Raw genomic sequence first — 18,105 nt, 5'->3', positions numbered from 1 at the left:
AGCTATGTTCTTATTTTCCTTTTGATAAATGTTTGAATATTTTTTTCCCTCGACCTATCTTCTTCTATCTTGCATAGAAACCACAAGTTGTTGAATGGGCTAGCCTTCTTATCCTCATAGATATTTGTTACCTTGTTCATCAGTTAGTGCATTTAGAACAATGATGATTATCTCCTTATCATCTCTCCTAGATCTTGCAATTGAGATCTTATGAAGATAACACTTTATCCTTTGATACCTTCAACTTGTGTAGATCAGATCTAATTAATGTGACCTTATTTATCGCATCTTCAGAGAATAGTTCTACCAGATTATCATATACTATCTCTTTGATGTCTCCAATACTGCTATATGAGGGGATCTTTCATAAGAATCTATTTCCATGTATTCATAGGATACCTTTTCATTTGTATGTTCAATGACTTTACTTTCTTTGAGGACTATGTCTATCCTCCTCTTTCCATGCAAGGATGCTTGATGACCCAACCCGTTTATAGATCTCCTTGCAAAACGAAGTCATTTTACCAAATTTTATTATAGAATGAAAGATACTTACTTGACAAGTGAAGATTAAATATTCAACTTGATCACTTTGATGGTGTTTGAAGAAGATGTACTAGTGCCCCTTTTAGATGATCTTCTTCCAAATGAAAATCCATTCTTCAATAAAGGAGATTGCTCCTTTTATGATGTCAATGCCTTTAGATGGTGATTGATGAGGATGTTTTGATGCTTCCTTGGATGATCTTCTTCAAGGATGAGGAGGGGATCCTTGCTGCAATGATAGGGAGCTTGCATTATAGATTTTGAAAATGATAATGCCTTCTCACCTTCAAGATGCTTCGAATTCTTTGGTAGTGAATGAATGAAGATCAAACATACTTCTAGGATCTCCAAGATGATGTGATATTAGTCCCAGAAATGATTATCTATACTATGAGATGCCTTTCTTTATAGATCTCTTCATCTTGATGAGGGTCTTTGTGGTCTTTTCCTAAAGACTATAGGATCCAACACTCTTGTTGGTGAAGACTTCCATTTTCCTTGATTTGTAGATATATTCGCCTTGAGTATAAATAAGGCTTTGGCCTTGATTATTTGATGATCCCAAGACTCATTTGAAGTAGAATTCCTCATTTTATCTAGGGTTTGATTCTTCAATGTATATCCTTCACTTTGCTTTGATGCCTTCCTTGAAACTCAATCCTTGAGTGTCTCTTTGATTAGATGCCCTGCCTTCACTGTCACCTTAGCTCTGATACCATGTTGAGAAATCTAGGGCATTGACATTAGGTGATTTATCTTCAATTAGTGACTGCTTGTGAATGCTTTTTACTTCTTTAGATTAGGATCTTCTTATTCTTAGTTTATTAGTGTTATTCTTCATCAAACAGTAACTAATGCATGAAAATAAATAGAAAAGAGACACAGAATGTAGGCTATCATCCAGGGCCAAAACCTCTCACACTTTGAGAGGAAAACCTACACAAATTCTTCTTATAGAGATTCCAATTGACAAATACCAAGAACAAGACCCTTGACCTATTAGCCACTCCAAGACCAAGAAACTAGTTCTCTGTCTTCATCTCTTTTCTCCTTCTTGACTCCTCTTCCTCTTCAACCTTCTTAATCTTGAGATCATCTCCTCAACAAGCTATAGATACACTAGTGATGGCACCGAGACATGTCAATGTAGTGTCACCAAAATGTGACCACTGTAGCAACACCAAAATACTGTGATAGATCCGAGAACAATAGCTTCTTCATAGCACCACACAATGGTCTTCCTCTGCTATAGCCTAGAGTCCCTTATCTTATGAAACATAACTTCTGTTGAGCCCTAAAAGGACCCTTGATGCTCCTCCATCGATTATTTGAGTTCCTTCTTTGCATTTGACTTTTTCTCTTCCTTTTGTTGTGACCATGACCTGAATATTAGAGAGGTCTGAGCCTTACTTACTATGATTTAGCCTTAAACACAAACTCGTTGTCCCTCCCTTACCCATTTGAATATCTCATAGATGTCACTGAACTGTTGACTGTACTTCATCACTGAAATTTCAGAGGAACCCGAACCTCCGTGTTGTAATAATGCAGAGACCATTCCACCTATTTATAGTGGTTTGTCCCATATAATAAGCTGACCTATACATATGAAAATGTGTGTCTCCAAATAGATGAGTCAACATGAGTTATTTTCTCTGTTTTAAGGCTGACTTGAAGAGGAGTATTAGTGCTTGTCGTTGGAGGGCTTCTAGACATTTTTATAGACTCATATACATTGTTATATCCACAAGAAGGGTTCTTCATGGAAAATCCTAAGGCTCTCAATGGGAGCCATCTAAATAAAATCTCTTGGAGCCATATAAATAAAATCTCTTGCTCATGAAACCCATGAAGCAAGTCTTACAATAATAATCTTATTCTCTTCTTTTTGTCATTTACAAAGATCATAATTACATGTCATTATGGAGACCGAACCTAGTTACACTTTTCAACAGTTGGAAGTGTTCTTAGAAGAAGGAGAACCTCCAGAATTATTATGTGAATTCTAAGTTGGGTTAGAAGGCGGAAAAATTATGTCCAGTAATTACTTCTTAATTTAATGCTCAGAAATAGGTCCCTTGCTCCTCAGGTTGTAATGGTCAAATGACTACCTGAGAGGAGCTTCACTCGTTGTCGGCTGATCAACACTTTTTTTTAATTGTTATATATGATACTAAACATATCCAATGAATGTCCAACACCCATACTTTCTTCAATTGCGACAGGTTCATTTGTCTCTTCATTCTGCTTAGTTTGATCTTCCGTTAATAAGGTGTCAACGAGATTCACCATCATGTTGTTCATGTTGTGGTTCCATTGTAGGCATGTATTTTTCGAATGGTTTTCTTAATGAAAGTTGCAGAAGATATCCATGCCCATGCTTTCGATATTGAACACCATGTTAGAACCCTGAGCAGACTTGGCCGATTGAGAGTTTTTATTTATTTTGAATAACAGTGGCTTGGAAGACTTGCTACTGATAGTGGATGCCTTCCTTGACCGTCTCTTCAATTCTACTCCGTTTGTGAGCAACTTCAGAGACTTGGTAAATCCTTCCACATTGATTAAATCTTTGTCTTTGGTTCTACTAGAAGAGGCTTGGTTTTTCTTACCAGTGTTTTCGGAGTCCTTCAAATCCTCATCGTTGCCAATGTCTCCAATAGATCACAAATATTTCTCTATAGTAAGAGCTTCCACAAAGTTTAAGGCTGATGTTTCTTTCGCAACTGTCTTTATGAAAACATAAATGTTAGTCGGCAAGGCCGATGTGTAATAATGTTTAGTGATATCTTCATGAGGTTGCACATTGTTGAGAAAATATAGGGCAATGATTAGAGTGATTTCTATTTACTTGATAACTTCTTGTGATGTTCTTTTACTTATTAGATTTGTTATTATTATTTGTATATCATCAAACATCTACCAAAACAAGAATAACAAGAACACAAAATATAGGCTGCAAGCAAGGGCCAAAAGCTCTCCACATGAGAGGAAAACCCGCAAATCGCTTCTCTTCCTTGTCGATTCTTCAATTGACGAATTCCAAGGCCTTAAGACTAAAACCAATACCCTCCAATACCAAGACCAACCTCTCCGGATGATGTGCTAACCTTGATCCAGTCAAACCTAGTCAAATCTCTTCCAATAACACTTCTTCAACCTTATGCTACAAAATTTCGGCCTCCACTGCAAACCTAAAAATTTCAGCCCTCCAACAATGACTGTTACCACATGTGTGAGCCTCATTTGGCCTTCTAAGGCTTCCTTAGACCTTTGCTTGCCTCTCTTTGAATTCTGGAGCTTGAGAATGACCTTTGGTGACCTTCACTTGACCTTGCCTTATTTTGTTCTAAGATCACACTTGTAGATGAAAACCCTAGATATGTTGCAGAAACCCTAGTCCTCCTTCACACGTGTGACAGATAAATAGCCCAAACAAAAGTCTCCTTCGTCCTCTTCCTTCTTCTTCCTCCTTCTTCGCTAGAAATGAGTGATGGATGAATGTGTCTCAAGGAGGACGAGTTTCCTCCTATGTATAGGCTCTTCAAGGTGGACATGGCTCTTCCTTTTAGGTCGACTTTCCAAGTGTCTGGCCGACTTGGTCTTGGAGGGTATCTTGACACTTTTAAAAAAAATAAAAATTTTATTTACAAGTTACAATGTGCCCGATGGGGTCTTCAACTTATGACAATGACCCTTTTTCTTGACCTAGGACAAACCCTAGAATCACTCAATGGGTGTTTGAACTATAAAATAAATACCTTGAGCATGAAACTCATGCACCAAAAACAATAACAATATTTTTCTTTCATTTTACAAGAATCAAAAGTACATATCATATTTATGAAGACCGAACCTAGTTACACATTTTCCAACACTCCCTCTTAACTAGGGAGGTATTCATAAATGGTACATGAATATTATAAATATGAAGAGATCTAATAAGAAGAGTCAGATTGGTAACCCATATGTTTAGCATCATACCAACCAACATTGTCACATAGCAAGGCCTTGACTAACAACTCTATCTCTCCACAAGATCATAACACAATGCTGGTGAGACCAATGATTCATAGACATCATCATCATTGTCTTTCAAGGTACATACTCCACTGGGTGTTCACAGAGTATGACCTTCTTTGGACTATTCTTATCTTGGAAAGCCAATCCTCAAAGAATATTGGTCCACGACTACTCTCATCTTGGATGCCTTACCTCATCCTCAAAGAGTATGAGATGCCAAATGCTTATCCAATCCTCCATTTTGTCTTCCTAAGTGAAGACAATAATGATGTTCCTATCTCTCCCTCTCAACTTGGGAGGATACAACAACCAGACCAAGCTCGTCTCCATGGGGCTTCACTGACGAAGCAATACTATATCACGTGCGTTCATATTGGGGTAAAAAAAAAAAAAAAAAAAAAAAAAAAAAAAAAAAAAAAAAAAACATTATATTGACTATATAACTAGGGGATTTTGGGTTTTTATATACCATAGAGAAATATTAGTATTTTAGGGTGTTTTTTATTAAATATTATGGCCAAGCGCATAAAAAAAAGCAGCTAAAACAAAATTAAAGTACGCTGAGTGCATACATTATTTGTGATTTTTTAGCAGTGAAGGCACAGTGAAGGCTGCATGCAGGTTGAGCAACCAGGGTTTGTGATTTTTTTACAGTGAAGGCACAATGAAGGTCATAAAGGCACGCAGGTTGAGCATCCACGGTCGCAGAGGCACGCAGGTTGAGAAGCCAGGTTTTGTGATTTTCTCGCAGTGAAGGCACAGTGAAGGTCACAGAGGTACGCAGGTTGAGAATCCAGGGTTGTAAAGGCACGCAGGTTGAGCAACCATAGGCATAGTCAAGGTAGCAAAGGCAAGCAAGTTGAGCAGCCAGGGTCGCAGTGAAGGCACAGTGAAGGTCGCAGAGGTACGTAGGTTGAGTAGCTAGGGTCATAGAGGCACGTAGGTTGAGCAACATTTCCTGGAAGTGAAGGTCGCAAAGGCACGTAGGTTGAGAAACATTTCCAAAGGGGCCATTCGTTCTGTCAGCTAAGTCGGTCATTCAGCCAATCCAGTTCCATATGCGAATGATAGTGACTAATGAATTAGTCTTTCCTTCCCTTTCTAGAGTAGTAGTTCCAGTGATGAGGTCCATTCCTTGTTCTGTAGATTGGGTAGGAGAGGTGAGTAGGGGAGGACAGGTTTCACACCAAGCATAGTGAAGGTCGCAGAGGGTGATTTTTTGGCAATGGAGGTTAGAGAAGGTTCACAGTGAAGGTCTCAAGGGGCATGTCATGATTATTTAGCAGTGAAGGTTGTAGAGGGTTCACAGTGAAGGTCGTAGAGGGCATTTCATGATTATTTCACAGTGAAGGTCGCAAAGGGTTCACCGAGGGTTCGTCGAGGGTTCCGACTCATGCTGCTCATAGGCTGGGAAACTTCCTAAGTGTTGGACTAGTAAGCATCTCCTCGTACTTCTTTTGATGGGTCCAGGATATCGTTGTAGGCCTTGGACAATTTTAGAGCAGGTGAGAACCTATTTCATTTTACTTAGTGCAACTAATTTGAATATTTTTGGCCAGAGGCACTACCCTAAGGGTTATTCATCTAGGGTTTTCAGATTTGTTTCTTTTTTTAGGGTTTCTGAGGGTTTTCCCTATGGTCAAAAACCTCTCCCAAGGTTCACTTTAGTGGATGATTTTGATTTTTTTGACTAGTAGCAATTGCTTATGAGTTGTTGAACCTTTTTTTTTTGGATCATCCCTTATTTCCAGTTTTTTTGGAATTGAAAATTAGTGATGCCTAGGAAAATTTTTAAAGCACATGATACCTAGCTTCAAGTTTCTTATTTTTCCTTTTCCAATTTTTCACAATCTCTTTTAATTCTGCATGTCTGGAGTTTTGAGCTTCTATTAAAATTGGCAACTAGGGCCAAAATTCATGTGGGTCATCTTATTCATGGCTGATAATATTTTTATTAGATTCCTCTCGTTGAGAGGTGTAGGATTGATATAAAGATCATCCAATTCCGATAAGTATTCATGGAGATATGAATTTATTTTGATTATGGAAATATTATCACGCCGACCTACAACTCATGTAGGCTCATAAGCCTAACAGTCGCATCTATTCAAACACCAACGTTGTGTATAAATATAGGAGGACTTTTCCTCATTTTGAATCACTCATCTCATCACATCTCTCTCTCTCTACTGCGCAGAAAAGAGTCTCTTCTCTACTGCGCAGAAAAGGGTCTCTCTCTCACACATGTGAAGCCGGAAGCTGTTGAAATTGAAGCTGCAACTGCAGATCCAAACTTTGACCAGCGTGGACCATCAAACCTCCTCTTCTGATATGTAATGTAGGTTCATCTAAACCTCCTCTGAAAGCTGCAACTTTTGGTGGTGGAATCAAGTCAATCCGACGGACGGTTTGCAAGAAATCGACTACCCTAGTTTGAAGGAAGCTGCTGAAACTGAAGCTGCAACTGCAGAAGTAAAGTTTGACCTACGTGGACTAGAAGATCTCCTCATCTGAACTACACTGTAGGTTCATCTGAACCTCCTTTGAAAGCCGCAACTTTTGATGGTGGAATCAAGTCAATCCGACGGACGGTTTGCAAGATATTAGCTGCCCTAGTTTGAAGGAAGCCGCTGAAACTGAAGATGCAACTGCAAAAGTAAAGTTTGACCTACGTGGACTAGAATATCTCCTCATCTGAACTGCGCTGTAGGTTCATCTGAACCTCCTTTGGAAGCCACAAATTTTGGTGGTGGAATCAAGCCGATCCGACGGTTGGTATGTGAGATATCTTTTGACTCAGTTATCGAAGAATCCACAGTACGAACCATTTTCTGTCAACGTTTCAAATCCCAATTGGGATCCATCATCAGGACTTTATGAATGATGATATTAGAAGAGCTTAATTGAAGGATATAAATAGTTATGAGGAGAGTAGATTTAAGGTTCAGCTGAGTGAGGTCCGCAGCTCTTCTTGCTATCTTCACTCTAAATTTTTCGAGTAAAATGATTTCACTCCAAGTATCCCCTCCGTATAGGGACAAGATTCTGGATTTAAGACATCTGTGGTTTATATCTTTTGACTCAGTTACCGGAGAATCCACAGTACGAACCATTTTCTGTCAACATTTCAAATCCCTATCGAGATCCATCATCAGGACTTTATGAATGATGATATTAGAAGAGCTTAATTGAAGGATATAAATAGTTATGAGGAGAGTAGATTTAAGGATCAACTGAGTGAGGTCTGCAGCTCTTCTTGCTATCTTCACTCTAAATTTTTCGAGTAAAATGATTTCACTCCAAGTATCCCCTCCGTATAGGGACAAGATTCTGGATTTAAGACATCTGTGGTTTATATCTTTTGACTCAGTTACCGGAGAATCCACAGTACAAACCATTTTCTGTCAACGTTTCAAATCCCAATCGGGATCCATCATCAGGACTTTATGAATGATGATATTAGAAGAGATTAATTGAAGGATATAAATAGTTATGAGGAGAGTAGATTTAACGATCCGCTGAGTGAGGTCCGCAGCTCTTCTTGCTATCTTCACTCTAAATTTTTCAAGTAAAATGATTTCACTCCAAGTATCCCCTCCGTATAGGGACAAGATTCTGGATTTAAGACATCTGTGGTTTATGTCTTTTGACTAAGTTACCGGAGAATCCACAGTACGAACCATTTTCTGTCAACGTTTCAAATCCTAATCGAGATCCATCATCGGGAATTTATGAATGATGATATTAGAAGAGCTTAATTGAAGGATATAAATAGTTACGAGGAGAGTAGATTTAAGGATCAGCTGAGTGAGGTCCGCAACTCTTCTTGCTATCTTCACTCTAAATTTTTCGAGTAAAATGATTTCACTCCAAGTATCCCCTCCGTATAGGAACAAGATTCTGGATTTAAGATGTCTGTGGTTTATATCTTTTGACTCAGTTACTGGAGAATCCACAGTACGAACCATTTTCTGTCAACGTTTCAAATCGCAATCGGGATGCATCATTAGGACTTTATGAATGATGATATTAGAAGAGCTTAATTGAAGGATATAAATAGTTATGAGGAGAATAGATTTAAGGATCAGCTGAGTGAGGTCCGCAGCTCTTCTTGCTATCTTCACTCTAAATTTTTCGAGTAAAATGATTTCACTCCAAGTATCCCCTCCGTATAGGGACAAGATTCTGGATTTTAGACATCTGTGGTTTATATCTTTTGACTCAGTTACTGGAAAATCCACAGTACGAACCATTTTCTGTCAACGTTTCAAATCCCAATCGGGATCCATCATCAGGACTTTATGAATGATGATATTAGAAGATTATGAGGAGAGTAGATTTAAGGATCAGCTGAGTGAGATCCGCAGCTCTTCTTGCTATCTTCACTCTAAATTTTTCGAGTAAAATGATTTCACTCCAAGTATCCCCTCCGTATAGGGACAAGATTCTGGATTTAAGACATTTGTGGTTTATATCTTTTGACTCAGTCACCGGAGAATCCACAGTACAAACCATTTTCTGTCAACGTTTCAAATCCCAATCAGGATCCATCATCAGGACTTTATGAATGATGATATTAGAAGAGCTTAATTGAAGGATATAAATAGTTATGAGGAGAGTAGATTTAAGGATCAGCTGAGTGAGGTCCGCAGCTCTTCTTGCTATCTTCACTCTAAATTTTTCGAGTAAAATGATTTCACTCCAAGTATCCCCTCCGTATAGGGACAAGATTCTGGATTTAAGACATCTGTGGTTTATATCTTTTGACTCAGTTACCGGAGAATCCACAGTACGAACCATTTCCTGTCAACGTTTCAAATCCCAATCGGGATCCATCATCAAGAATTTATGAATGATGATATTAGAAGAGCTTAATTGAAGGATATAAATAGTTATGAGGAGAGTAGATTTAAGGATCAGCTAAGTGAGGTCCGCAGCTCTTCTTGCTATCTTCACTCTAAATTTTTCGAGTAAAATGATTTCACTCCAAGTATCCCCTCCGTATAGGGACAAGATTCCGGATTTAAGACATCTGTGGTTTATATCTTTTGACTCAGTTACTGGAGAATCCACAGTACTAACCATTTTCTGTCAATGTTTCAAATCCCAATCGGGATCCATCATCAGGACTTTATGAATGATGATATTAGAAGAGCTTAATTGAAGGATATAAATAGTTATGAGGAGATATAGTTTGCCCTAGTTTTGATGATGAAGCCGCTAATGCTGATGCTGCTGATCTAGGGTTTGCTACTGCTGATATAAATAAGATTTATTGTACTATTTCTCTCTGCTGAATTATTGAATATAAAAGAAGATTTGATCAAAGGGTTTCCCCACGCATTGTGGGGTTTGTCCCTGGCTAGCCGCCACATCTTGTGTCTCTTGTTTTGGCTTGTTTTCTGTCGATCGTTTAATGTTCTATCTGCACTTTACTTTATGTACATGTGATTGCTAATCTGTGGAACAGAAAAAGAAGTAAACTGTTATAAGCATAGAACATACCATAACTTAACAAACTTTATCAAAATTATATTATTCATATTTGAGATAGGTACCTAATTGTAAACAAGGAGATATTCATTCTGTGTCAAAGCATGATGTGAATCTGATGGCTTAGATGAAAAGCAATGACTTGGGTCACTCTTCCCGGCCATCCTCCAAACCCTCCATGTTTTTCATGACATGAGCTTGAAAAGGCACAAATCTAGACTTGAAATGATGCTCTATTACAGAATGGTGGATCCCATATTTAGAAGAAAGTCTGCCAAAACACATGCATAGAAAAAATATTAATGAAACATCAAAATAGAAGTTTGAAGGGAAGGGTCTGGTCTCTGGAAGCCACTATCATCCTTGAAACCAACACATTCCATAACAAAACAAACCAAAATAATTGCACTTATAATATCTAGAAACATTTTATGCCATTAAGGTCCTACAATGTCATTGCAAGTGATATGTGAGAGAGTACTCAGGCATTGTGGTTTATTAATACCCATGATTTCAGATTGAATGCACTACACCACCTTGTCTCTATTTTTGTCCTTCATTGCAATTTGACATTTTCTATTGAATTATAGATAATATCAATTATGTTATGGGATATGGGATGAAGATATTATCCCCCCTTTTGTCTTTAATTTTTCCTCATCTAGAAGAGCCAAATGATTATCTAATTGGTCCACTTGGCTATTTTGTGCCCTTAGGACATGAAAAAACTATATTGAATGGAACCTCCTTGCTTCCTTTTCATTTCTGAGCATGAGCCTTGGTAATTTTCAATCCTGACATTGAGAGAGAGGATGATTTCCCTTAAAAAAACTGGTAGCCACCATTCAACAAAACCTTGATTCTCAACCCATCGTAAATATTATCATGTTGATGGGCACATAGGACAAATGTTGGAAATTTGATCCAAAATTCATATACAACACCATAAGCAATAGAAAAAGAAGGCTATATTAATAGTTGAAAATTGAAGCTAAATTTAGAGCAATTTCATTGTTGTTGGAAGAATAATTTGTAAATCCACTCACAAAGAGGTAAGCTTGAATATTTTTAGTCTTGAATTGAAAGGTAGATGTCCAAATTATTCCATGCAAAAATTTAGCTTGATAAAATGAAGGTTGATTGTCTCTTTCATCTTGGATTACAATCAAATTTTGTATCATCCTATCTAGTAGAAAAACTTGGACTATAAGTGCAAGACCATCTCCAACCTTATTCTTCGCTATGGGTAATTCAAGATATGGAAGTGGGAGTCACCAAGTAGTGCAAGTTTATATTTTCCATTGACGCAAATTATATTGATGATGTGGTTTTGGATGCCATACCACTTGATGTATGTAGGGTAATACTTGGGAGCCTGTACATGAAGGGAAAATTAGTACTACTTGGTAAAGGATGGACATTTTTCATTGTCAACATTCACAAAATAAAATAGAAAAATATCTTTGACAAGCGCACAATAAGAAAGTAGGTTGATAAGTACAAACAAGAAATTTAGATTACTATTCTTAGGATAGAATCAAAATGAAGGTAAAATGGAGGTTGGAGAATCCATAAAATTTTCTAATAATGAGCATAGTAACAACTAGAGAAACTTGTGGAAGCATATGATGAAGTGTTTTAAGAACTCAAAGGGTTTCCAATGAAGACGAATGTTGAACATGGGATTCCGTTTCTCCTCAAATCTCCATTTCCTAACATTGAATTGTATCATTAGTCATTGTTGGAAGTAAATGAAGTGACAATTGAACAATTATTAGAGAAGGGATTCATAAGGCACTTGATCTTGTTAGTGACCAATAGTCACCATTTCAAAGAAGGATGGGAGTTGGAGAAAGAATCAAACTGAGATATTTTGAAGAGTCAAAAGTGAATATTAGCAAGGCACCAGGATTGGCAATTTCTAATTTACAACAACCATTTGAAATTCAGATTGGTGTACATAGGTATGCCAAGGGTGTTGTCCTTATTCAAGGAGGAAAACCCATCAATGATAACCTTGAAATGTTTCATAGAGTTGTTTTGAATAATCCCACATATGAATGAGAGATTTATATGCTAAAGCAAATTGTGAAGGAATGGCAAGTGGAAGTGGCCTCATGGAACTCCTGGTCATTAATAGCCAGACGAGCAGCCACCACCATCGCTGATCTTCACTTTACTTTCTTTAAGTTTACACCCAACTCAGATACTGTTATTTTTCCATAAAACACCATATATCAACATCTCATAACAAGGGTGGTTCAATATCGATGGGGAAGAAGATAATGAGGAAGCTAACCATCACTGACAGATCGAGGTCATCACTTGATCGCTTCCTCCACAGATCGGGACAGTAAAGAATGTTGCCCGAGAAGAAAAGTTCAGGATAACACCACTCTTAACGTTGGATGAAAAATAATTACAATGTGAAGCTTAAGAGACATGAAAAGAAGCATATCTCGATCACTTTCGCTGCGTAGTTGTTTCAAACTCTTTCTCTCTTCGAAAGAGGTTGTTCATGGTATCATTACAAACTTCAAACATAAGTCAAATATTACAAAGAGTTTCAGTAAGGGGAATTAAGTGCATTTGGTCTGATTTAGTCATAGAATTTAGTTCTATATAGAGGTATGGTAGATTCCATTTCATAGGATTTTAATGTTCAGAATTATATCTCTGAGATAGTTGCAAGTTTACCCAAACAGCCAAGGTTAGTGTCCGTTTAAAAAAAAAACATGCGATTTATTAGAGAAACTTTTCTGATCTCATATGAGGTGAGAGAGAATTTATTTGGGACTCTGATACATAGTATAATATATGTTGTTTTCCATTTTCAGTTGTACTGGTGTGAGAAATGGGTTTTTGATGTACCGGATGTTCTACAATTTTTAGTTATGTTCGCTTGAAAATGTATTGTCTTCCAATTACTTTGATGTCTGTCAGATTGTTTCTACGCTCGGAAACTAATCATTACGCAACTGGACTAGTAATTCCAATCATAATTTGAATTCGGACTTGAATTCAATACATTAGTTGTGAAAGGTAAATTAGTTGAATTTATTTAATCTACATGAAGAAGTGAAAGGAAAATTAGTTGAATTTATTTAATCTACATGAATAAGTGAAAGGGCATTTAGTTGAATTTATTCTATTTGTTGTTTCCTAGGGTCCAGGATATTGTTGTAGGCCTTGGACACTTTTTGGCACATAGAACAACTGAAGCTAAAGAATTTCCAGAGCATGTAGTTGTATAAGTGCATTATCTACATCATCACATATATAATGTAGAATGCCGTGCATCTTATTGATATGCTAGCAGAGGTCTTGATCGAGCTTAAAACTCAAGGGAAAAAGACGAAAGGATTTCTCATATCTAAGAAATGTATAAAGCCATAATACAATGGCTATTGGATCTAATCCTCATTCATGAATGCAACCACTGTGTGCTCATATGTGCCAAAGACTCATATGCTCCACCCAAAACCATTCATATCAAGCCCCCATTCCTTGGAGGATACAGTGGTATAACCATTGGAATTCAAGTCCAATTCTGCAACCAGTTTGAAATTTTATTACTCTCGTTGGAACATGTTTTTATCTTAATTCATATAAAATTTGCTTGCCTAAGGCATTTGACTATTTTCATGCACAAATAGAGCATTAGAAAAGGCTGGCCATTTTTATGCAGAGACAGAGCACTAGAAAAGGCTAATGTTGTTGGCATGGATTGAAGAACAAGCACTCCATTCATTCACATGCTTCCTTTTCTTCCCAAATAAACAGTTGTCATTTTCTTATGTTTGTACTATGTCACTAGTAGCCTTCTCATTCAAAATGGTCGAAGAGTCCTTGGTCCTTAAAACAGGAGAAGAAATACTTTACTTTCTTCTCCTGAAAATTCTTGCAACCTCGTATCTTTTTTCATTTCTTTCTACAAAAACTACACTATTGTATGCCATATGCATATCTTGACTGTTTTTTTGTAGGAATCTTCGTTGAACTCTCATTCGAAGTGAAGGAAATATATCCAAACAAGTTTGCAACCTAGAATTATTGACTGAAAATTTCAGATTCTGGAAATAGACCTGATATTTTAGTCAAAGTAGGGAAAGTCAAATTAGAAATTGTAGACACTTTTCAGTCTTGAGGCCTTCTCAAAAATTTTTGAACAAGCAACTTTCAATCCAATTGACCCCAAGTTTTAACTTGCAAGAGTTTCCTTGCTTTCTCTAGAACTGACTGCAAAAACTTTCTCTGTGCTTCCATACGAAGTTGCAAGTGTCTATGGACCTGCTCAAAAGAGAGGCACACAATCAATGTGACATTTTAAGTTCATACTTCTCTATAGCATAACAGAGTCATGTACAATGAATGAAAGACAAGATGGGAATTATAGCCCTTAACTCTAGTGGTTTGCATGACCTTCTTTGTACCTCCATCTGCATCCACAGGGACTGTATGATTTGCAATGTGCTGAGATACAAAAAAATAATTTTAGCTAGATATTCCCTCTCTTATTGCATCATTAGTCTTATAAAATAAAACATCATTTGGAGAGGCTAAAATGGTCTAGGGACCATAAACCTGAGGCATAGTCTCTAACAGAAATAAACTAAAGCACATAGTTGTGACTCTCCTCAGTCCTCACAGAATTGAAAACCCTTTTTTACAAAAACACCTTGGAGACTTTTTCAAATCCTAACAGTGTTGTTTAAACTGATTTTCTTCTGTAACTTGGGCATTTCAAGGCCTCCTCCTTGTTTGGGTTGTGGTGTTATATGTTTTTCAAACTAGTTATGTCGAATATAGCAATATGTAGCTCAAAATGTGATTGATGACAATAACTAGGTAGATTTGACATGACACAATGCAAACATTCTTGCTGGAAGGAAGGACACTTTACCAAAGAAGAAATATATGAAGAAAATTTGCAGAAACCTTTTGGCAAAATTCCACCATCGCTTATATGGAATTGGAAGTACATAATCCATTTGTTAATAGTTTCTTTCACCCTATAAAGTGATGTTTTCTTAGTTTGCAAATTCTTCTATCTCCTTTGCGCTTACATGTCAATAATATACATTTGTGATGAATATTTATGTTAACCCTACAACTTCTCTCATATCGTGATCATTGACATGGACAACAATGTCCCTATAAATGTCGTAAGTTGCTAGTGTAGACTTAAAGGAGAATGTGGGTGCGTAATAACCATTGAGTGAGTGTCTAATAAGGATGAAGTAAATTTTTGAACCATTAGCTTCACAAACTCAAACTTGAGAACTTTTTGTTATCTGTTGGTCAACCATTTTATAATGACTCTGCAGACATAGATTAATAATAAGCTATGATTAAATAGGAAACAACTTGCCCATGTTAAGTACACATAATGCCTTCCATTATCGAATCAATATTTTCATTAGCTTAATTCAACCTCTTTCTTTTTGGGTAAATACTAGGGAGTGAGACTTGTGTGTATGCCCATGCTAAACCAGAATATTTGTTAAAGGGAATTTTAATATTGAGTTTCAACAACACAAGATTAAAAAAAAAATACGGGAGATTCGTTACAAATGCAATGTTAGTTAGTGGATACATAAATTCTATCATGCTAACATGATTTTTTTTATTTGGAAGATGGAGCAAACCAAACCTCTGAGACATGTAGTGTAATTTATATGAACTTTTCAATGTTAAAAGTACTCTTGACCCAACTCAGTCGTACAAAGAACAATTGAAGACAAATAATTTACAGAGTATATAGTTGCATATATTTATGTTATCTACATCATCATACATCTATAGAATGGTTCCTATCCTATTGGTACACTAAAAAAGGACTTTAACAAGGTTGAAACTTAAGGGGAAAAGAAGATAACATCTCTCATCTCCCAACAATGTACAAATCCATAATGCAATGACCATTGGCTTTGAATCTCATTCATTAATGCAATTATAGCTTGCTCATATGTACCAAATCCTAAGCTACGTTGATATAGAATGCTCATGTAATTCACCCAAAACCAATCACATCAATTCCCCTTTCCATGGAGGATATAGTGGTACAACCATTGGAATTCAAGTCCAATTCGACTGCCATTTTGAGAATTTTTAAACTTGATTAGTATAAAATTTTCATGCGGAGATAGAGAAAAGGTTGATTATATTCATGTAGAGATAGAGCACTAGAGAAGGCTAATTATTTTTATGGGGAGATAGAGCACTAGAAAAGGTTGATTATTTGTATGGAGAGATAGAACACTAGAAAACACTAATGTTGTTTCCATGGGTTGAACAAAAAGCATGCCATTCATTCACAAGCTTCCTTTTTCTTCAGATAAAGGATTTCCATTTTATTCTGCGTGTACTATGTCATTAATAGACTTCTCATGCAAAATAATTGAAGAATCCTTGGTCCCAGAGAAAGAAGAAGAAATATTTTCTTCTCCTGCCAATTCTTGGAGCCTCATATCTTTTCTTATTTCTTCCTGCTAAAACTACACCATTGCATCATATGCATACCTTGACTGTTTTCTACAACCAACCTGCAAATGTTTTGTACGGATCTTCTTTGAACTCTCATTCTTTTAATTATGTTACTGTTGTACACATGTTTCACCCAGATACAATTGGTCAATATAGACAAGAATGAATATGTGGCCCCTTTATCTTGTCATGGCGAGTGGTCTTTATTCCTTGACTATGTTATCTATTCTTTTTTCTTTCCTCATTCCTTACTGAAGTTTTCATTCTCAAGCCTTCAAGGTAAATGAGAGTTGTGAAATTCCATCTTACCTACTAGATAGGGAGGTTACATCTACCAAATTAGCAAGTGGATGTTTTCAGCCATTGCTACAAATTAAATTTTAGGCAATTGTATCAGTGGGACATGGTAAAAATCCTGACCTTACTGATGGATGATGGGGCCTTTTAACTCATTATAGATACTCAATTATCTCTAATATAGGTTTTCCTACAACTAAATTGGCATATTATGAATGTTTCTATCCCTTTTTCTCCTCATGCATAGATTTTTGGCATAAATTTGTTTATTTCTTACTACAAGGAAGCCCCTCTTCCTTTCAAATGTAAAAACCTTACATCAATAAATAGTTGGGGCCTTTCATCTCTTACTCGACCTTTTTGTGCTTTCTATTACCATTTTCCTATACATAAATAGCTATTAGTAATTGGCATATTGTGAATGTTTATGTTTTGTCTTTACCAATACATATATTTTTGGCATATTTTGGTTTCTTCAGCACTGCAAGAAAGTCCCTTTTCCTTTCATCTCCTCAATGCTAGAATTAAAGGTGCAAAGTTTCAATTAGTCTTCAATTTACAAAATGTAAAACCCCAACATCCTGGACAGTGGTGAAAATTGCATGTAGGTTGTTATATTTCGAGTTTCTCACGATAAGTTAATATGGTTTTTGTCAGGCATAAATTTTTGTGATGCTTTCCATTTTGAAGTGGATCTTCATACATAAATACATATATATCTTGTGTTATAGGTTGAAAATGAGAAGCTCCCACCCGTGGTGATAAATGAAATTTCAAAGGGGCTGAAGAGTCTTAATGAATCACCTCATGGAGGTATAAAAGTGGTGGTAAATGATGACAACTTTTTCAATCATAGTTGCGGACATTGAAGGACCATGTACATTCTAAAAGAATAATCCAGAACAATGTAGCATATTTTGGATGTTTTATGCTTGAGAAAGGGATTATTTCTTATATTGCATTTACTGAAGAATCTGAATTCATTTTTTTTTCATGGTTATTACTAGATTTTTGGAACATGAGCTATATTTACATTTATTGATGTTTTTTCCTACAGCTAGCACTCCATATGAATTTGGTGTTTTTCAAATGAAACTAGTTCTAACTCCTAATTTTCCAAACTCTCCTCCCAGAGGTAATTGTTGATCCTTATAATGATGCTTCATCTAATTTACATTCTCTTAAATGGAAATCATGTTTGCTTTATATGTTTAGTTGCCTATAAGACATTCTTTTTGTTTTTCTACTTACTGCTTATCT

The 18,105-nt window shown here is 36.5% G+C and overlaps 1 protein-coding gene across 1 annotated transcript in view; it reads left to right on the top strand.

Moving 5' to 3' along the window:
* Positions 1 to 17,864, top strand: part of LOC149255889 (2-oxoglutarate (2OG) and Fe(II)-dependent oxygenase superfamily protein) — a 105,569-nt gene extending 87,705 nt beyond the window's left edge. The window contains exon 4 of the mRNA XM_089460594.1: positions 17,577 to 17,864. Coding sequence (XP_089316720.1) covers positions 17,577 to 17,581 — 5 coding nt within the window. The 3' untranslated portion in view covers positions 17,582 to 17,864. The remainder of the gene's footprint in view (positions 1 to 17,576) is intronic.
* The last annotated feature ends 241 nt before the right edge of the window (positions 17,865 to 18,105 follow it).

Source organism: Pinus tabuliformis, chromosome 7 (assembly GCF_031772625.1).
Source record: "Pinus tabuliformis cultivar Carrire ecotype Pingquan chromosome 7, CPIR1, whole genome shotgun sequence".
Lineage (NCBI taxonomy): Eukaryota > Viridiplantae > Streptophyta > Pinopsida > Pinales > Pinaceae > Pinus > Pinus tabuliformis.
The sequence above is the reverse complement of the archived record's forward strand: the minus strand, read 5'-3'. Positions and strand labels throughout refer to the sequence as shown.